This window comes from Podarcis cretensis (assembly GCF_951804945.1).
Source record: "Podarcis cretensis genome assembly, chromosome: 13".
NCBI classification, from domain to species: domain Eukaryota; kingdom Metazoa; phylum Chordata; class Lepidosauria; order Squamata; family Lacertidae; genus Podarcis; species Podarcis cretensis.
Genome location: NC_137182.1, coordinates 42,007,732 through 42,029,164, shown reverse-complemented (window position 1 = coordinate 42,029,164; position 21,433 = coordinate 42,007,732). Strand labels below are relative to the sequence as shown.

At 48.2% G+C, this 21,433-nt stretch overlaps 1 protein-coding gene across 3 annotated transcripts in view; it reads left to right on the top strand.

The window, feature by feature from the left end:
• Positions 1 to 4,134: 4,134 nt before the first annotated feature.
• FBXL19 (F-box and leucine rich repeat protein 19) overlaps positions 4,135 to 21,433 on the top strand; it is a 33,700-nt gene continuing 16,401 nt past the window's right edge. Inside the window, exons 1-8 of one of the 3 annotated variants that reach the window (XM_079950260.1) lie at positions 4,135 to 5,569; positions 5,764 to 5,814; positions 12,175 to 12,379; positions 14,707 to 14,850; positions 14,985 to 15,071; positions 17,719 to 17,934; positions 19,170 to 19,202; positions 20,086 to 20,226. In XM_079950260.1, the coding sequence (XP_079806386.1) occupies positions 12,206 to 12,379; positions 14,707 to 14,850; positions 14,985 to 15,071; positions 17,719 to 17,934; positions 19,170 to 19,202; positions 20,086 to 20,226 (795 nt within the window). In that variant the 5' untranslated portion in view covers positions 4,135 to 5,569; positions 5,764 to 5,814; positions 12,175 to 12,205. Of the gene's footprint in view, positions 5,570 to 5,763; positions 5,815 to 6,697; positions 7,054 to 12,174; positions 12,380 to 14,706; positions 14,851 to 14,984; positions 15,072 to 17,718; positions 17,935 to 19,169; positions 19,203 to 20,085; positions 20,227 to 21,433 lie in introns of those variants that run through there. The other 2 variants (XM_079950262.1, XM_079950261.1) reach the window with 2 other exon arrangements.

Below are 21,433 nucleotides of genomic sequence, written 5' to 3'. Positions count from 1 at the left end.
TTCAGATGTCTTCTAAATGTTGTATAGTTATCTCCTTGGCTCGGGAGTTACATAACTCCATGGCCCACAGATGGTCTGAGTATCAGTGCGTTTTTGCATGAGTAGAATGTGTGCTTTTATTGAAAATGCATATGTGGGTTATTTGTGGGGCATAGGAATTCATTCATTCCACCCCCCTCAAAATATAGTCTGGCCCCCCACAAGGTCTGAGTGGACTGGCCCCCTGCTGAAAAAGTTTGCTGACCCCTGAGTCAACTCCATACCTCCCAACACTTCCCTGATGAAAATAAGGACGTCCTAAGGTAAAGAGAGACATTCTGGCATCAAATCAGAAACCCGCACAGCTTCTGTAAATCCAGGACTGTCCCTGGAAGAGAGGGACACTTGGAGGGTCTGTCATCCCAAGGGCTCGCAGATGGAGAAGGGAGCCCACAAGAAGGCTGAGGGCCCTCTGACAGTCTCCATCTGTGGCTTTTTGAGACAGAAAGTCTTGGTAGCAGCAATGATGTTCTAATGAGTGCCAGAGGGCAGGCCACCATTTAAATTTCCCACAATGCTTCAGACCACTCTGGTACTGGCCCTCGGTGGTCCGGCAGGGTTTCCAAGCACCCAGCTTATCTAAAAGACTATGTTCACTGGACAAACTGCACATGTAAAGCTGTATGGTGAACAGGGTCAATTAATATGCTTATGTGCCTTACTGAAACCAGTAAGGGTATTGCTGTATGTAATGGAACCACTATGGTTGTAACTAATGCCTTATGTCGGTGGGGAGGGGTGTTATGTATTGAAGTTCTCACCCTGGCCACCAAGAGTATCGTGTATATAGTTTTCACTCAGGTCCACAACAGCTACTTTAGGCGGGAAACCCTGGGTTGTTGTTTTACAATGTTGACAGCCGGCTGTATATAAAAGCAGGCCGGCTGAGCTATTTGCTGTTCAGTTCAGTTGCATCTTACTTATAAAGAACTACTTGGAGAAATCTCTGTGTCGTCTGCTATGTCCACCCACAACTTAATAGCTACGTCAGAGACATTGTGGGACGTCAGCAAGACCAGTCCTCTGGGGATGATCTGAATTCTCGGGGCAGGCGTCAGCAGTGGGGCCACAGCCTGAGGAACATGGGACCCCAACTCCTGCCAGCATGGCCAGTGGTCAGGAGGAATGATGAGCACTGCGGTCAAACCTGAAGGACTACAGGTTGCCTAGCCCTCAGGGCCGGTAGAAGGAAGATCTTCAGCCGCCGCCATTTCAGAAATGCACTGCTGGGTGTGATTTCTGCACACAGCCCCAAATTGCAGAGGACCACAGGAAGCGACCAGACCATGGGTCCATCTTGTTCACTGTTCCCTACACTGACTGGCAGCAGCTCTCTGGGATGTCCGGCAGAGTTCTCTCCCAGCCCTACCTGGGGATCCCAGGGATTGAATTGGGGACTTCAGCTGCTCTACCGCAGAATGATGACTCTGCATTCTGACCCCAGGCTTGATGGTCACCTTGGGGCAGGGAGTGGAGTACTGATGACAGGAGCCGAGAAGCAGGGCCTCTCTTGGCGAGCTCTGCTCAGGGTCTCAGCATGGCAGCATGTGGGGCCATCCTTGTCATTTAATGGCATGCGTCACCCGGGAACACTCGACTGTAGTGCGCCTTTCTGTCATTAGTATCTGATACTTCAAAAATCACCGAGAAATGTCAAAATGAGGAGGCTCTCCAAAATTAAGAGGAGGCACCTGCCTACCAAATCATGAATGTGCAAGTGCGGTGGTGAAGGTGCAAAGGGGGCATATTTTAATCTTGCTCTCTAGCTGTGGCTTTCAAAAATAAATAAAGGAACATTTTTAGGTCCCTGCCTTGGGTGTTTGTATTGTTTTAAAAACCCATCTTTAATTTTCTTTCTTTCTTTCTGCCTGACTCTCTTCTTACATTTTCTTCTCTCCTTTCCTCCAAGATGCGCAAGGCGGAAAACATGGTTAGTTGCTGTTTTCATTGTTTTCAAAGCAATTTTTAGCTGTTTGTATTGCATGTGTGAAAAACGCCTGAAGATTTACGATAAAGCTGGTTCGTCATTAAACGCGACAACAATTTTAGCTGTGTTATTCTGACTCCCAACGCTCTGTTTTTAAATGTATTGAGATATTATGGTTGTAATCTGCCTTAGGGGGCCTTGTTCAGGGCAGAAAGGCAGAATAAAAATGTTTTTATAAATCAATACAAATATTGGGCAATACTTCAACTTCCCTACATATAAATATTGTTGCCTGCACCCTTATAACTGAGCAGTGAGGGACTTCAGGGGTTCCTGCACTTACACAGGGTTTGCTTTCCTTTGAGTGAAGGTCCATGGAGACTGTGGTGTCTTTAGGATATATGGTTTTATTTTCACATATATACAACCTGAGCAAAGGATGAAAGCGCTCACAGCAGATCTTGCTTCTCCATTAGGTTTTCATGGAAGCTCCAAAGCCCAACTTTGGGTTCAGCAGAGAGCAAGACATGTCCTTGGGTTTTCAGTATCAGCCAAGAAATCTCTCTCGATGGAGAACTTCGTCTAGCAAGGGGAGGTGGGAACAAGCTCACCTCTTTGTCTCCATGGCAGCTTCTTGGGACATGTAAATGACAGTGCTGTACTTAACTGGAGAGCCAAGGCCATTACCTTATCAAAGGAACAGATCTGGCTGCTTTCAGCTCATAGATTCTAACACCACATACACAAGATCAGAGGTTTGGAAGGGACCCAGAGGTATCATGCAGATATCATGCCGTATCTAAGAAGCTACACTTTTTGGAGAGATGCCTCTTGCTATGTGAGATAAATTTATCGAAGGTTCTTTCTCCACTTCACTGATTATCATTCTCATATGAACTGATCTGAAATTATTCAAGTCCCAAACAGATTAAAATCACTAAATTTGCTTTTGACCTCCCCTATATGTTGGCTTCCTGCTACCAACTAGAATAATTCCATAGTAGGCAAATTCATGTTCTTTCTACATTTGAAATTGTAAACCTGAATCACCTTGTGGGTCATATAATATCAATTTTATGTGGCAAGATCAGTGGGCTTAGGCAGATTCCACACTTGTCCCACATTCATAACAAATTGCTGATTATAAAGTCTTGTTTTGAGCACTGTACTTTGCAACCAAATATCAAATGTGGTATGGATTGGTGCTTTTATTAAAGTTTCTTTAAATTGCAATTATTTATGAATTTGTTTCTTTCAACCAGTTGGTTACTTGATTGATATAACTAGCTATACCACTGATATTCTTCCTCTTTCCTTTCATAAGTGAACTGCAACAGCTTCTATTTTTGGTCTATTATTATTCCAAAGAAACATAAGTGAAATCATCTGTCATCTCACGATATGTTGTGCTTGCTGAAAACTGGAATAAAATATTTACCTTTGGTAACAAGGCCATTTTAATTGCAGGAGTTCTCCCAGAAGTTTTCTACATTTGTTTTATTTGTTTATTTCATTTTAAGGAGGGTAAAAAACAAACCACACGTTAATACCCTTGAGAGAAGAGGAACTCTGTGCATGCTCAGAGGTAAAGTACTCAAACGGCGGCAATCCTATGCAGATGAAAAAAATCTGCATTTTGGTTCGCCTTCCAGACCACTAACGTGCAATGTTTGCAAATGGGAATTACTCGCTTAAGAAAAACAGAACTCAATTAGCTTTGAGCTATATAACACCATCTCCCGCAATTCCGTTCGGCAGTATGCCTCTCCCCCCTCCCCTCCTACTCCGCCATATTAGTTGTAGTCCAGGCATTCTCCTTGAGGACCTAGAAGCAAACGATAAAGGCACTGAGAAATACCCAGACACGGGCCTGGAGGATAGAACTACATTCCCATGATGCCTTTCGCCTCAGCGGCCATCTTAAATGGAGTCCAAACACCTTTCGGAGAACTTGGCTTACACAGGCCTGATCCGATGAGTGAGCAAAACTACTCTTCCCATGAGGCATTGGGAACGAAGCCGCCGCAAGCTGCCATCTTAGCTGTAGTCCAAACACCTCTTCGGGGGCTATAGCGACCAACGGAGCCAAGGAGTCGAGGCGGGGAATAAAACTACAATCCCCACCCGGCATTGCGCGGAGGCATTGGCCGCCATCCCCATTGTAGTCCAAACTTCCCCCAGGTGCCCATAGAGGCGGATGCGTCTGAGGTGGCAGAGAAAACTACTTCTCCCATGAGCCCCCGCGCGTCGAGTGTTCCCTTTTGGCCTTCCCGAGACCGCCATGACGGTTTTGTGTGTGTGTGTTATGCGTTGAGTGAGGTGTGTGTATCAGTATGTGTGAGTGAGTGAATGTGAAAGGGAAGGAGGAAGAGGAGAGGATGAGAGAGGCTGGGGGAGGAGGAGGAGGAGGAGGCTCCACCAGCACCGTGGGGCCTAGCTCTGTCCCTTCCGAGGAGCTGTGGGGGCGACTGAACCCCACTCCCCGACCTGCCCCTTTGGAGGGGGGTGGGTGGGTTTAAAGGCCCTCCCTTATGTGGGGGGAGGGACAGCTGGGCAGCGCAGAGCCCCCTTGAGGAAAAGGGTGGGGTGGGGGGCACCAGGTTCCCACTCCCCCCTTGGATTGCAGGGCGGGGGGGCTGGCAGTGGGGAGCGCCTAGAGGGGCCCCACCCCGTTGCAGGAGCAAGGGTTTTGCAAGGTTAACAAGCCCCATCCTTTCACTGCTTAGGAGGGGGGCAGAAAGCTGAAAGATCGCCAAGGAAGGCACTGGGCCTTTTCCATCTGGGCTCTGTGTGTGAGAGTGAGGCCAGAGCTATGTTCCTGATTTAAAGGGAAAGGCTGATCATCATCATAAATAACATTTGGGGACAGCTTTCACCTAGCCCCCACCCCCTTTTTATCCCCCCCCACTGCTCTCCAAAGTGCATGGAGATGTTGTTGGAGTAACAAGCCAAGGGGCAAGTCCCCCTTCTCCTCCTCCTCTTCTCCCACCTCCAGTAAGCCCAAGGAGTGAGGAGTGGGCTTAGAGAGGGGAGTGGTCTGCCTACATTTGAAAAGGGGAGGGTGGGTGTTCTGGCAACTAAGGAAAATCTCAGTGGTGGGCAGAAGAGGAGGAGGAGTCAGGAGGAAGCAAGGAGGGTTGGAGGGGGGGTTACTGGAGGTTGCACCGCGCATAGGCAATGCCCACGGCTCCATCCAAAATTAGGGGTGCAGGGGGTCCCTGAGTAGATGTGCGCTACAGCGGGAGCTTTCCTTGTTATTTTTTAGATGTTCGGGGGAAGGGAAGCCTCATCACACACCATCCCCTTGTTTTCTCCCAAGGGCAAGGAAGGAAACCGTGGAGGGTAGAATAGGAGAGAGGGGGTGAGAGGACTGGGGGAAACTGCTGCTATGAATCTGTAATCGCCTCTTTGGGGAGATCGACCCGCCCCTCCGACTCTTCTCCACCCCCCTATTTTTGTGGGGGGGACTGAGGGAGAGACGCACGCACACACAAATCCTTCAACAACTGGCTGGATCTCTTCTCTCTCCCCCCCCCCTCCACTGCCCACCATGACAACAAACCCAGCATTAGAATCGCCATCCGCCCCATGGCCACACAGCAGGTGAGTAGCCCCGCTCCCAAACCCTTCATGGATTTTAAAGGGGGGGCTGCTCCCCATCTCCAATCTCCTCCCACCCTAAGGCACATTTGGCTGGTGCCTGTCTGTGATATGTGAGTGTTTGTGTAGATATATGTGTGTGTGTGTGGTGTGTGTGTAGCGATTGTAAGACGTACAGCATCTTTTCTCTTTCGGAGGCTGCTGATGGATGAGGAAGAATCTTTGGTGCCTGGATGCGCTTCCCAAAGGTAAGTCCCTCCGCCGCCCCCCATCTCTCTTGGCTTTGCGAAAGAATGCTTTTCAAGGAATAGAGACCCTTGTCCCTTTTCCCCCGAAGCCAACACTTTCTCCCTCCCCCCCGATTCAGAATTTATTCGCCCTCCCTCTCCGATCTCCAACGTGATGCTTTTTTGAGGAGGACCCCCAGTCGCTTTGCAAAATAACCCCTTTTCCCCCCAAATTAGCTGGATATGCAGGGCAGGTCGTGTGAACGCACACAGCATGTGAAAACATCACAACAACTCATATGCAGGGAAGGTGGATTGGGGAGGGGGGAGTGCTGTTAAGCTACCAGGCGGGTTGCATGAATGTATCTGTTGGAGGTGGGATCTGGAGCTTCTAAGCCTCCCCCTCCCCCGGCCCCCCCTCAAATGCAAGGTACACTATTGTGCTTTCCTCAGTTTCCCCATTCCTTTCGGGATCTCCTTTGTTGTTTTTGTTTTCTTGGGCATTCTCCCTCTTTCCCACCCTTACGTGCTGTCACCTTGGGCTGGATTGTTTTGAGTGGGGGCGGGGGGCGTCGGTATTTATTTATTTTTTTGTACCCAAAAGGAAAGCAGGCGTGCGAGCGAGCGGATACCGGGGTGCATCTTTTTTTCTTGCTTTTTTTTTTAACTGGGAAGAGGGGGTCCTCTCCTGGGTGGGCAGCAGCATCTGACAGGCACCAGGGGGAAGCGGAGGAGAGGAGCGGAGTGGCTCCGGGGCGCGCGCGCGTGTCCTGCGCCTGTGTGTGGGGATGTGTGTGCGCGGGGGCAAGCGTGGAACCAAAGTTTCTCCTCTCCGATTTCCAGGGGAAGGAATTGCCGGCCGTAAAGCGCTCCTGCCTCCCTCTCTCTCTCTCTCTCTGTTTCTCATGTTTTAAGCCCTGGGGGAGGGAGGGGAGGGGAAGGGAAGCGGAGGAGAGGAGGGGATGGGCCGTGTCTGCCGATTTCAGGGGGCCCTGGATCCGGGATGGCTCCGCTCTCCCGCCTCGAGGAGCTGCGGGATCCGGAGGGATCTGCCGGAGGAGGCTCGCCCCCGAGAGCTGCCTGGACTTAGAGGCTTTTAAAGGGGCGGCGAGAGCGGAGATGTGTCAAGCAGGTTGCAGATGGCGGAGAGGAGCCGAGGGGAGCCAGCAGCCGGCACCGTGCAGGGCCGGGCTGAGGTGTTCGGGATCCCTTGCCAGGACCGGGCCTGTCAGCTCTGAGGCCATGCTGGGGCGTGATGAGGTATCGCAGCCAAGTTCCCATAGACACCACGGCCCTCTCGACTGCCTGCCTGCCTCCCACCTGATCCCACATGCCAGGGGGTGGCTGGCGGGCGGGCGGCCTTAGGAAGTCGGGGGTGCTGCTTGTGGGATGTGTTTGGTGACCATTTGCAAGCGGGGGCACTGTGGTATGTGTGTGGGGGGGGGGGAGAGCGCAGCAAGATCAAGTGGCTTATTCAGGTTCACCGAGGCCTTCTGCCACCTAACCTGTTCCTCCCCCTTTACCAGCTCATCCCTAATAGCACCCCCTGCCCTAATTTACAAAATATATATCTATCAAAAGATGAAGTGATGGTGTTTTGCAGCAAAGAACATCAAAAGGTTATGGGCATGCCCAGGTCTGTCCCTCCCCCTCCAGTTTGGGGAACTGAAGTGTTCTGCTGTCTATACCATAAGTTCATTGCAGGCAGAGGCCATTCAGTGTGGTGCCACACTTTCTCTTCTCTAATTCCTCCTTGGATCTTTTGGTTTGATGCTTTAGGCCTTGCTCCCCAACTGGGACAGATCCTTTCTCTGAAATATGTGTTAACTCCCCTTGATTGTATTTGTCCCCTGTTTCTTTTGCTTTTCCCCGCCATGAGAATTTAGGGCAAAATTGGATGTTACTCGCAAAACAGCACTTGCTCAGAAAACACCAGTTCTGCTTCTGCTTCCCTTCCCCCTCCTCTATGTAATGCCTGGAAGAACTTGCCTCCGCTCTAACAACTCAGTGGCTCTGTCACATCATTCACTGCCAATGGAGGGATGTGGTGACGTCATGGCACAAGGGAAGTTCAACTGGACATCATGTAGAAAGAGCAGAGAAGTATATCTGAACCAGCTGTGGTTTTGTGGTTTTTAAAACTTTTCTCAGAGGCCTTGGGATCTAAGTAGTGATGGTGGAGGAGACAATGGGGCCTCTGAGTTTGGTCCTTCAGTTGCAAGCACCTCAGGTCAAGGACCTGCTGTTTTTTTGGTTGCATTACTGTGCCATGTACCTGTTGATGGTGTTATATTAATGATTGTCATCTGCAACAGTTGCTAATGATGCAAATGTAGCCCTTTCCTTTTTGGCTTTCCCTTTCTGCTCCCGATATGAAATCTGTTCTCTGAGTTTCCAACCTCCTCTAGCCAACATCCTCCTCCTTTGCCTTCTTTCTCCTGTTCCATCTTTCCCTGCTTCAAGAAAGGCCCTGTGGAAATGGTTGCTCTTAGATTAAGCATGTAGTTTTATTTCAGTGGGACTAATAATGTTTTGGGAAGTGCTACCCATAGAAAAGCTTTCTACAGCCTTGCTTTCATTTTCTGTTTATTACTGAGCGATTTCTCTCCTTCTCTGTATCCTACCCCCCAAAAAAAACTCCACTTCCAATCCATATTGATAAGCAGCTCCTTGTACATTACAGTAGTTCTTCCCTTTGTTTTATGAAGGTAGAACTCAAATATCCTAAGCCCTTGTATCAATTCCACATCTGAGCCGCCAGCTTGGCAAGCAGGCCTCCAGACAGAACTGGGAAATTTCTTTTGAGATACCATGTTGGTTCCCAAGAATTTGACTTGTTCTCCCACCCACAATCAGTGACTTGTTGGCGTTTCCTTCTTTTCTCTTTTTTTCTAAACCAGATACTGGCTTCTAGAAGCATGAAATATTTTTCATGCCCTGCCTGCAGTATTTCCTCGTGAAGGCTCACCTTTCAGGATAGCGACATGAAACCTGCAAATGCCTCATTCTAAACCAGAGGTGGGCAACCTGTGGCCTTCCAGATGTTGTTGGATTCCAACATGCCCAATGGCCAGGGATGATGGGAGTTGTTGTCCAGCAGCATCTGGAGGGCCACAGGTTCCCCTTCCTTGTCGTAAACCGCATTAAAGCAGTGCAACCTTGGCAGCCACATGTTAACAAGCAACACAGAGAATCACTCTTTCTTTTTATTTTTTTTAAAGGTGCTGCCCATAGCTAGGGTGCTTCTGCTGTCCTTCTCATTGCTGATCTCCCTGTCTCTTTAGGAGGGGAAAGTCACCTGTTTTCTTTCAGCCCTTTCTATAAAACAGTAGTTGGGGGAGAACCTGCATCCCAGCACCATGGGCACCTGTAATTAAAGCAGCTATAAGTCACAGTGTCTTTTGTGACTTTGGTGTAAGCAGGCAGAAGAGTGAGAGCAGTGAAGTCCATCCCTTGATTTAACCTAAAATGTCCCCATTGAGCCACATTATTAGAATCTAGCTTCTTTTTATTCCGCTGCAGCTTTGTCATTAATATTGGGCTTGTAACCTGCACAGAGTTTTTGTGAGGTGGTTCAGTGTTGCTCTTATTTTAGAGAGAGACAGGCCCGTGGTTGAGCCGAAGTGATGCGTCAAAGGATGTATGATGAATCTCTGACAGAGGTAGGATCTGAGTCCATCTTTCTTGCCATTGCAGTAGCTCGATCAGCAAGGCATTTCCTTGGATGCCCCTTACTCCTCTGCTGACAGAACAAGACTAAGTAGATTTTATCAGCTGGGGACAACTACATTTTTTCAAGCATTTCAGAAGAGTTACCCTTTTTAAAAAAACGCACCCACCGACCACTGTAAAAAAATAATTAATTGGGCGCTTTTCTTTCAATACAAAAAGAAACCCACTGCAAAGGTTCTTAGATTTGTTCTTCTTTAATGGCTTTTGCTGTATAATTGCATCCAGAGCCATGCGTATTCTTCTGTGATTGTATTGGGCATGTGCAAAAGTTGATGTTTAGACAGTGCAGTCAGCATCAGGACTGTGTTTTTAGGTTTGAAAGGTTGCGGCTCAGTGGAGATGAGGGAGCTGTGCTGGATTTTCAGTGATGGGGTGGAGGGGTAGAGAGAGAATCTTAGGGAAATATTTGCTGTCTGTCATGAGCATAAACAGAATAAATCATGTGGAGAGGGGGGAAACTGCTCAACTTTGCGTCATTTACTCTGTTGTCATGCACTTCAGTTTTTATTGGGGATGAAAACTTTGGTGCTGGACCTTTTTGTTGTGGAGCACAAATATGCTCAAGGTTGCTTCTTGCAATTTTTGCCCTCCCTGCTGGATATTTTCCCCTTCCAAACATTGTTGTGGGTTTCTGATATTTTGACTCCCAACCCATTTTTGTGTGATAACTGTTACAGGGGAGGGACGTTTGTTTGCCTTGAGAACTCTCCGGAGGCTGAGGCAAACCAGAAGACTCTCTGTTGGATGGGGACCTCTTTTATCACTTAAATTTACTGCCCATATATCCTGCCTTTCTCCCATGATGGACCTTAAGACAGCTTATAAAAAGGTGTTGCTGCACAGCCTGCTTAGTGTTAGCAAGGTTGCTGCTTCATTGGCCTGAAGATCATGTCTTGGAATAAGTAACCCAGGGAAGGAAATAAATAAACTAGAGCCCTAGCTTTCTTTCTGTATTTATTCATATAGATCAGGGTGCAAACAGACAGAAACAGCAGACCTCTCCCATAGCACCAGCTGCTTTTGAAAGAAAGATAAAGAGGATTCAAAAGTGGCTCCTCTGTGGGATTGGGAGCTTTGTCCAGAAATGCAGGTGTCCCAAAGCCCTTTTAAGCACCTAGAATTATTTGTGTGAAAAGGATCGGGCTTGTTGGCTTTGTTTGTTTTTGGATCCTAGTTGTAGTTTTGCAACTATCAATACTGGGTTTTATTAAGCTTGGTCAGGATGGTAGAAGATTTAAGACTTTTCAAATGCTGGGAATCAGAGGTTCTAAAATCGTCAATGAGTTTATTTTCTCTTTTTAAAACTTCTGTTTCTGAACTTTGCCGCGCAGTTATATTCAGCAAAGGCTGATTTGCTCTGCATTCTTGGTGCTGATATTGTAATCTCGCTTGATTCCCTACTCTGCTGTGCGATGTTTCTGAGAGAGCTGTAGGGTGTTGTGTCTGTGTGTATGTGCAGTTTGTTCAACAGTAGAGCATTTTTTAAAACTTAGTTTTTGTGGCAGTTGGGGCCTGCAGACACATATACCTTTTCCCCCCTGCTCCAGTAAAGTGGTTTGCTCCTAAGGGGTGTGAAGTGTTCCCCCCCTTCCAGTTCTGTTTCAGACAAAATCTAAAGCCATGGCCATATACACAGGCTTCCTGTTTATAACAAGAAGCATGTCAAGAGCTCTCTGTCGCGTGTCCGGAGCATTTCCCTGATCTTGGAGAAGAATGAAAATCCTGTGTGTGTGTGTGTGTGTCATGCGCACGCGCGCGCGCGCGCACACACACACACACACACATAGAGCGATAGCAAGGAACGGGCTGCTGTAGGTGAAGTTGAGCAATGCAGTCTGTGGCAAAATGAGAGCTGCAAAATGAGGCTCTTGATTGCTTGCACCAAAGAACCAGGCCTGACTGGAAAGTTCTGCAAGATGTCCGGGTTTGTCGCGTGACCTGTCCTAGCTTAGACGGCGATGGGATGCACTGCTTTGTGGTTCCACCCTCTGTGGGGCACTAAGGTTCTTCACAGGCTCAGAGTTGTGGGCCCACTGCAGACCCCAAGTTCCCTGAATCTGCCAAACTGCAGGTGCATATTGACGCTGGACCCCTTGTCCCTTCACCCTTCCCAAAACTGGGAGTGGCACCAAGGCGTCCTGATGTAGTGGGTTGCCCCAATTTCACTTTGAATGGGTGCAATATTTCTTGACCTGAACTGTTCATTCCATGACGCCTTGATGATGGGGACGCCTGCTCTCTGCGTCTGCCCTGTTGCGCAGGGCTGATCGGCGGTGTCTGCACCCTCCTTTTTATCTGAGCCACATCTTTGCTTGGCCCTTACATGACATCAGATGTAGGGCAGGTGGCCTTGGTGCATCCATCATGACCTTGCAGGCCGCATTGGAAATCTTGGCAGTCTTAGCCAGGCCTGTGAGCAAAGGGTTTCCACCGCTCCAGTTTCTTCTTCCAGCGCATTGCCTGTTTAACAGTTTCCTCCCCTTGATGATTATGCCAGGATCTCGGTTCACTTCTTTTTGCGTTTCAGTTTCCCTCTCTCCTCTTCACCTCGGCGGCTGCCACTTTCCTTGCCCACCTGCCTGCCACCTTGGAAAGCGGTGGCTCGCTCATCGCTTGTATGCCTCTCTTTCTCTTTCTCTCTCCTTGCAGCCCAGAGAGTAGCTGAAGCGGGACGTAGCCAATGTCGTCCAGCAAAGGGGCGGGGGCTGGAGCTCGCCGGCGGCGGACGCGGTGCCGGAAGTGCAAAGCTTGCCTGCGGTCGGAGTGTGGGGAGTGCCACTTCTGCAAGGACATGAAGAAGTTCGGGGGGCCTGGGCGCATGAAGCAGTCCTGCCTCCAGCGGCAGTGCACGGCGGTGAGTGGGGAAGTGGGAGGGAGGGTGGTTTGCAGGGTGGGTTTCTGTCCAGGGTTTGGGGCTGCTGGTCCCCTGACTCCAGCGCGGCAAATAGAGGGGCAGGTTGGCGCAGATTGGTAAGGGAGGCGTAAAAAAAAACCCCATTGATTTTATTAAAGTTTTCACAGAAAAACTAATAAGCCCAACGGCAAAGTGGTAAGGCACTGGATATCCAATAGGGGCATTCAAAGTGTGTGTCACTAATCGCTCCAAAATGAACTAGACTGCCATGCAGTAAGAGAGTCCAGAGTCACCTCTGTTAGCTTATAGGAGAGGACACTAAACTTCAGTAAAGGTATCCTCTTAGATCAGTGATGGCCAAACTTGGCCCTCCAGCTGTTTTGGGACTACAACTTCCATCATGCCTAGCTAACAGGACCAGTGGTCAGGGATGATGGGAATTGTAGTCCCAAAACACCTGGAGGGCCAAGTTTGGCCATCACTGCTCTTAGATGATTCCTCAACAACATCTCTTTTGTTGTGTCAATTTCTCTAAAAGAGCCAAAGACCATACCTTTCATCGCAAACCATCCAACGTGGAATATGAACTGTGTTCCCAATTATGTCCATTTTCTAACTTGCCTGCCCATGAAAGAAACATGACGAGTGATTTCTGGGTTAATAGAGATGTGCTGTGATTTTAAATTAGCTAAGAACATTTCAACGTGATTTTAAATGCGGCATAAGTTTCTGGTCCTTAGGATTGTGAAGGTAAATGCCATCAAGCCTGCATTGAGGGAGTCTTCATAAACTCTCATGCGTTCCTGGTTCTCTCAAGAAGTTGAGGCAGGTCATTAAAAATGCCGGCCGCATCTCTTTTCAAAGCCCTCATTCTTGCCGCATGTTCCTGTCTCTTCTGGCTTTGCGTGTGACTCTCAGATTTGTCAGACGTGTAGAAAAAAAGTGTGGGGTACAGTTCTAACCGGGGTTTAATAATTCAGGATGCAGGTGGGGGGCTTGGCATGGAGGAATTCTCCATGTTTACAAATATATCTGCATTTGTGCAAGACCACACTGCTCCCTACATATAGAAAGCTAGTATGTTAGGAAGGGAGACTTTTGAAAAGTGAAAGGATCCTGCATGACATGCTGGCTTAACTACTTTCTACATGCAGGATTATTATTATTATTATTATTATTATTATTATTATTATTATTTCTACATAGGAGGGCTTTCACATATTCAGTTTGCCTCACGTGCTCTCTGATGTGTCAGCACTGTCCCTCAAGCTATTTTACTGCATGTTGGAACCTGCTGAGCGTTGCATGTAAAACCAGATCACATCATGTGAGCGAGTGAGGAACTTTGCAAAGGAACTCTCTGCATCTAAACAGCTGCCATGTCAGGCAGAAGAGCTGCAGGTTCTTCTTGCAAGCCGGCTTTTGCTTGCAGGGATGGAATATGTCTGTTTGTATATGTGAGCATTCAAAGATGCCTCCGTCTCCCAGTCCTGGAATTGTGCAGCCCGGGAACTGAGTTTATCGCATGATTTGGGTTTCTTTTCTTGTTTCGCATGTTTTGGATCTGCTTTCTATCGGCTGCAGGAGACTTGTTTGATTCGAAGCAAAAGTAATCTTTGATCTATTTAGATGGTGCAAGCTGCAGTTATTATAGGAGCCTCCCACCTGATCATTTCCCCCCAGTCTCATAGAAGGTCCCATAGCAATTGTTGAGTGCTATTGTTTTCCTGAAATATCTGTAGAGTGGCTTGTCTTGTGTTTCAAAGTCTTATGTCAGTGATTGCCCCTCTTATGAAAGCTCAGGAACCGAGCACTCTGTGTATGTGTGTGGGGTGTGTGTTCCTTGTGAAAAAATTATAGAATCATAGAATTGCCAAGTTGGAAGGGACCACGAGGGAGCCTTCGAGGCAAAGCAGGAGCCTTTTACCCAACGTGGGGCTTGAATCTGCAACCCTGAGATTAAGAGCCTCATGCTCTACAAACTGAGCTACCCCAGTTCGCATAGAACGCGTTTTAACCAATAGTTCTGATGCAAAGTTTAGAACCGGGCATTGCATTCAGTGGTGAAAAAATGCAGTGCGTTCCCACGAGCAATGGCGCAATGGATTGGGAAATTGCCGAAGATAGGCTTCTTCAGGGATCTCATTTAGCTGCACAGGAGAGCCGCTGCACGCATCTAATGTACTGTCGATTCGTTGACTTTTCCCGCAGTTCCTTGTTATAACCTGTTTCTGCGGGGTGGGAAGGAGCCTCACATGAGTGAACCCCCATCCCTGCCCCCGACCCTCCACCCCTGCCCCTCACTTCCCACCCCTCTCTCGTTGCAGCCAGTTCTACCTCACACGGCCGTGTGCCTGGTGTGTGGAGAGGCCGGGAAAGAGGACACAGTGGAGGGCGAAGAGGAGAAGTTCAACCTGTCGCTCATGGAGTGCACCATTTGCAACGAGATTGTGCATCCGGGCTGCTTGAAGGTGAGCCGGAGGGAGTGAACGAGAAAAAGAGAGAGAGAGAGAGAGAGAGAGAGAGAAACTGGCCGTTGCAAACAACAACAACAACCCCACTCTTTGGGCCTAACAGATGCTGTCACCCCTTTTCTCTTTTGCAGATGGGGAAAGCCGAAGGGGTCATCAACAACGAGATTCCAAACTGCTGGGAATGCCCCAAGTGCAAGAGAGAAGGCAAATCGATGAAAGTACGTCGATGGGTCTGCTGGGCAGTGCGGTGGGGGCGATGGAAGACCTTTGCATGGCCAGCCCAGTGTGGGCTGGGGGGCCATCCGTGCCCTGCCAGGCCAGTCTTGCTTTGGGAGGCTCTGTGTGTATGTGCTGGGGAGGGTGGGCGTAATGGAGCCAGGTTTGTGTGTGCATCCTTTCAGTTTGATTTTGCCCTTTGGGCTCCTTGCCTTAATTAGCTGCTTCAACATCCAGGTTAGGCTCCCAGCTTCTGTGCTTTTCCCTCGCCCCCTCCCAGCCAGTGCTGGGAAGAGTGATGGATGGTTGTGGGGCCCTGGGTGCAGGGAATATGTGGCCTGAAATTCCGCACGCCCATTCCTCGGCTAATCCGCTCCTGCTCAGTATTTCCTGTTGTCATGTGGAAATAAACTCTCCTCGAGGCCTCCTGGCCCACCATCCTCAAAGAGAGCGGAGCTGCTTGTTGCCTTGGTAGAGTCATGCTTCCAGACCTCATGAGGCAAAGCGGGTGCTGAACCACTGGGCCCTCAGATTTCTCCCCAGTGAATTGTCACCTGTTTGCAGCCGGATCTCTCCTCCCCAACCAGGGTCTTCTGTATCTAGATATGTATTTATAAAATGGCATTCTCCCAAAATGGGGTCCTAACAGCTTGTCTGAAGCTTAAAGTGGAGAGATCCACTCAGATCTCCTGAGGAGGAAGTTACGTACAGCAAAGGCCATGTCCCATTTCGGAGCAAGTTTTATTTTTTCAGCTTCCAAATTCCAAAAATGCTAAAAAGTTGCAACATGACTTGGGAATTCAAAAGTTGTTCTGGTTTAATTATCGTATTTACTCAAATGTAATGGGTCAAATTACAAATTACAAATGGCCAAATTACATCTTGAAAATTAGGGTGTGCATTAGATTTGATGGCGCATTTACACTCACCAGCAAATACTTTTTTGGCTCCAAGGTTTTGAAAATTGAGGTGCGCGTTAGATTTGATGGCATGTTAGATTTGTGTAAATATGGTAATATTTCTTTTACTTACCAAACAAAACTAAATTGTGTGTAAAATACATAGAAATCATATACTGTAAATGTATTATATATTAATGTTTTATATATTAATATTGTATATCAATACTATTATTATTATTATTATTATTTATTTTTGTTTTTATTTAGCATTAGCTGACATGTTCAGAAGATAAACTTGAAATTATTTGATTCTCGGAAAGCAACTTATATGCTTCTTCACCAAACATAGACTCGCCAAGCTAAATGTTATCCAGTCACAAAATTAAATAGCAGATTTGAATTCCTCACGCTCAGAAATGTATTAAGACCCCTCACTGAAGAAATCTGCAAAAATTAAGTTTTGTCCCCTAAATTGACACTCCCCTGCGTGTCCCAGCCAACTGTGTACCTCCAGGAGGCAAAAGAATGTTGTGGTTGACGTTTTGCTAATGATAAATATAAAAGGGCACATTTCCCATTTTGGAAACTGCCCATGAGGAGCAACATTTTGAAAAGGCTGTCGTGCTTTTCAGGGGAGAATCTGTGTGTGACAGTGGTGATGTCTCCCCTGCCTGCCTTCCACCAGTTCTTTTCTCAGCACAAAAAGATTACAAGAAATCAGGGTGGATTTGATTTAAATCACGATTTAAATCATTAGTCAGTAAGACTTGATTTAAATCATTTTCTTACAGAAAGACTCATTCTTGCTGGTATAATCTTAATATTTACAAGCAGATAGAGGTTTCGTTTTTGGAATAATAAATTTTCAGAGTACTTTTTACAGTTATATCAAAAATTACTGATTTGGTTATACTATTAGAAACACTTATACAGATAATTATGAAATTATTTTGAGGTTTAATAAGTTAACTGTTTATATTTGGACAATGTTTTCTGCTGTACTTTATTGGAAGGAGAAAAACAATCATTTTCTTAATAATAATTTAAACAATTTATTTAACTAAAGCAATAACATTATAGCATATGTATACATGTTTGTTAACTGATGCAACTAAACAATTAAAAAAAAAACTTAGACCGAGTTTTAGCACACACGAAAAACTTAAAACAAATGACTATAATGTAATTTAAATAGAAAACTATCTTTAGAAAGATTTTTCCTCCAAAAGCATTTTATTTTTTAAATCCGATTTAAATTTTAAAAAATCTGATTTTTAAAAAACTTTTAAATAAAAAAATCATTGATTTTTATCCACCCTGCAAGAAATGCAAGAACCTTATTCTTCCCGCCTTCCTTTTTTATCCTCCTTTGGAGTCCCTGAGCAAAACCAGTGTCTGGCTCTTTGTCTGCCATCTGGAAAACATGTTTACGTTCGTCCACGCTCAAGGACAACTTGCCGTGTTTAAAATAAAACTCCCCACGTGTGTTGAGCCGTCTGCAAGTGGCCGCATCCTGCTGCTGTCAGGTCTGTGCCCAGTGCAGGTGATCCCTGTCCTGCTGTTCTTGAGAGTCCTCTCGCTTTTGCCGAAGCCCATCCCATCGTCCCCCTGTTCTCTTTGGGTAGCAGGAAGCGGCTGGCAGGCTGCTTGCCCTCTTCCTTCCCCTTCCCTTGCTCCATCTTGCACGCAGGTGAATTGTGGATGCCCGCTAACTGCCCCTGCCCCTCTCCCCTCCTTGCGCCCGCAGGACTCGGGCGACGGCACGGGGAAGCGGCGTTCTGACAACGGCGAGGACGGCGTCCGGTGGAAGCTGACGGATGAGCCTGCTCAGAACAAGAAGAAGTTGGCGCCGGCGCCGCCTTTGCCCCCGCCACCCACGGAGGAAAGCCCGGTTCAGGCTGGGACCCACAAGCGGAAGAAGGAGAAGGAGCTGCCACCCCCAGACACAGGGCCCAAGAAAAAGGTCAGAGGCTGCCGCTCTGTCTGATGGATGTTGCGTGCCTGGCCAGGGACCCAGGGTCTTCTCCTGGGGTCTCCAGTGTGGTTCTGGGCACCACAGCATCCCCTGAGACCCTTCTTCAGTGCCAGCCAATCCCCTCTATCTTCCTGCCCCCTTTTCTTTTTACAATGCCTTTCAGGATCTCCCCCCCCCCCTTTTAGTGGGGGATGGTTTGATTTCAAATCAAGGTGATTTAAATTGGCAAGGTGTCAAAGGGTGATTTAAATCATGCAGCCGGTTCCTCAGATTTCCAAAAGCGTCTCAGAGCCCACTAAACGTGGAGGACCCCTGGCCTCCTAGGATCACCCCGCTAGAAGACTCCAGCTGGATCATACCAATGGTCCATTTTGGCCAGGCATCCCATTTCCTCGCAGTGGCAGACAGCTGCTTCCAGGAAGGCTGTGAGCAATGTGCAAAGGCAAAACGCCCTTTCCCCGTTTTGTCTCAGAGCAGCTGAGATTCTGTGCCATGCTGCCTCCGAGCGGGGAGGTTCTTTCTGACACCCCTTCTTTCTTTTGACCCAATGGGGTGGGGGCCAGAGGAGGGACAAACGGCTGTTCCTAGTGATCTGAACTGATGGCTCGCAGAGGCTTTTTGAAATTAGGCCTGAGATTGCTTAACATGAGGTTGAGCTCTGTTATTCCTTCCTACTGAGAGTGAGATCCAGGAGTTCCAGTTCCCTCCTGGCACATTGGAGCAGGAATGGAGCATGTGTTTCAGCTCCAGAGCCAGATCAAGAACTGGCCTGCCCTCAGCACCCTGCTTGGGGCAGGTATATGGGGCTGCCCACCTATCAGTCACTGGGCATCAGGGGTGGCAGCTTCTCAGACCCAATGATTGGTGCTGACAGTCAGCCCTGCTTTGTCCATTTGTAAGTGTGGTTTACATTGGACCCCGCAAATGGGCATTTTTACTCCTCCTTCCTGAGTTGTTGATCAGGCTTATGGTTTTGGTCTTCTGCGCTGACCACACTAAGAGGGATGGGCAGAGGGGAGAGCTAACTCCTTCCTCCAGAACATCCCATCGCACCTTTTTTCTTTGTTTCTTTACACCCAGTAACTTGCTGCACCTGATGGGACAGCCTCCCAGCTTGCCCTCATTACCAAAGGCTTTCCTTTGCCCTCAAAATCCTTACTGGGTCTTCTGAATTAGAGACACTGCAGCCCAGAATTCCAACAGTCTTCTCTTCTCTCTTGCAGTTAAAAGGCACACGGGAAAAGCATTTGAAGAAGGTGAGTGCTTGTGAGTTTTCTCGCCCAGCTTGATTTTATGGAGCAAGGCCAGGATAAGATAACAGGGGGATAGCAGGGAGAACCAGGACACGGAGGCTGTGCGGAGAGAAGTGGAAAGGGAGTGACCTGCTTACCAGCATGTGAGTGCACCTTGTATTTCTCTAGCACCTTTGAGCAAGACGTGCGCCTGTTCTGTCCACCAGCATAGCTCTTGCACAACATCAGGTTGCAGAACCTCCATTCCATCCTCCTCCGTACAGTATCAACCCAGGAAGCTGCCTCATGCCAACTCAGACCATTGGCCTGCCTAGTTCAGTCTTAATCTGCACTAACTGGCAGCAGTGCTTTCTAGGATTCGAGGAAGGAAGTCTCTCCCAGTCTTACTAGGAGAAGTTGGGACTTTCTGCATGCTAAGCAGATGTCTGACTGCTCAGCTTTAGTTCATCTGCTACCTGGTCTCAAAAACACCCCCAAGCGAAGAAGAGTCCACCCCCCACCTCCTGGGGCAGTTGTCTTTCTGCTGTCAAACAGCTTGTGCTGTTGAGGAAGTTTCTCCTAACATTTAGCTACAATCAGCTTTCCTGCCGTTTCCTTCTCCGTCCTCTAGAGTGGCAGAGGCCGAGCCTGCTGCATTTTCACTGGGCAGAATGCTGAGCCATCTCCCAGGCCCTGATCCTGTTTATATAAACCCAGGGGGCTGCTGTTGTCAGATTCCAAATGGAGGTTCACACAATTCAGTGCACGTTTTTCTCAAGTCACTTGCATGTCCTAAGACTCATCTCTCTCTCTCTCTAGCTCACTTGAACTTTTCTCTTTCTTTCTCTCTCTCTCTCTCTCTCTCTCTCTCTCTCCCCTCTCCTCTGCCCGCACCTTTCCTTTCCAGGCCACTGAGCAGCAGCCCGATGGGAACAAGTTGCAATCCATGCAGACCTGGAGCCGCATGGGCAGTGGGGACTTTGAGGTGAAGGGCACCATCTCCCACCCCTCCATCCACTTGAATCAGATCACCGCCAGCGACTTAGAGGTGAGAGGTGGGGTTTAGCTGGGGCGTCTGTGTGTGGCTGGCAGCCTTCAGGCACGTAGGAAGAGCCTTGCCCAATCAGACGTAGGGGAGGCCTTTGGGGAGGCCCGAAAAACATGGATGTGAAGACGGTGGGTTTCTGCAATGCCTGGTACCGAGAGAGGCATCTGGCAGAAGCAGTTCATATGGTGAAAGGAGAAGAACAAGTCCTTGGTTCTGGCTGAGGCAGTAGATAGGAGGTAGCTGGGCAGCAGCAGCTTTCTCCTGTTTCAAGGCTGAATTTTATCTGTTTATTCTATCCCACCTTTTCCCATGGAAACAGATGGCAGCAATACGTGGCTCGTCTCCGTTTTTGATCCCCGCAGCAGCCCTTTGACATAGATTAGGCTGAGAGACGACACCATTCCCAAGGTCATCCAGTGAGCTTCAGGGCTGAGCAGAGGCCCTTTTCTCTTTTTTTTTTCATACAAAATATGTTCTCACTGAGCTACAATCCCGCAAAGAAAAAAAAACTGCCTTCAGGAAAAGTGGGCTGGGATTCTCTGCTAAGCACAATCTCAGTTTATTCATTGCCTTCATTGGTCTCTCATCCAGGCACTGGCCAGAGCAGGACATGCTTAGCTTCCCAGGTGCCTTCACACTGTAGTCTGATGCTGTCACTAAGTGGCCACTCCACCCCCCCCCCCAAAAAAAAATTCTTGCCGGTCCAGCTGGCTTCATGGGCGCCCAAGTGGGGCGTCCTTTTCATGTGCGTCGACAGCAATCCCACAGACTGCTGCAATGGCTGCCAACTTGGGAGGCTTTAAAAGGGGTTTAGTGGAATGGATGGAGGATAAGGCTCCGAAATCGGAGGCAGTACGCCTTTGAATACCAGTCGCTGGGGATCAGGAATGAGAGAGTTGCCCTGCTCATAGAGTCATTTGGTTGGTCAATGTGAGAACAGAACACTGTGGTGTGATTGATCTGATCCAGAAGGACTGTGCTCATGTTCCCTTTGGCCACTAGGTGGGGCTGCAATCACATGACAGGGAATATTATCCCACCTGACCATTTGGGGAGGGGGGTATCCTGCAAACGGACAGCTCCCCAAGCTGACACCGGCACCCTCCTAGCAGGATGTCAAATACGCACAAGCGAAGGGCACTGAGATACAGCTGCGAATCCAGGCATTTTCGATTTTCACAAACACGACATGGTTTCTTGTTCCTTT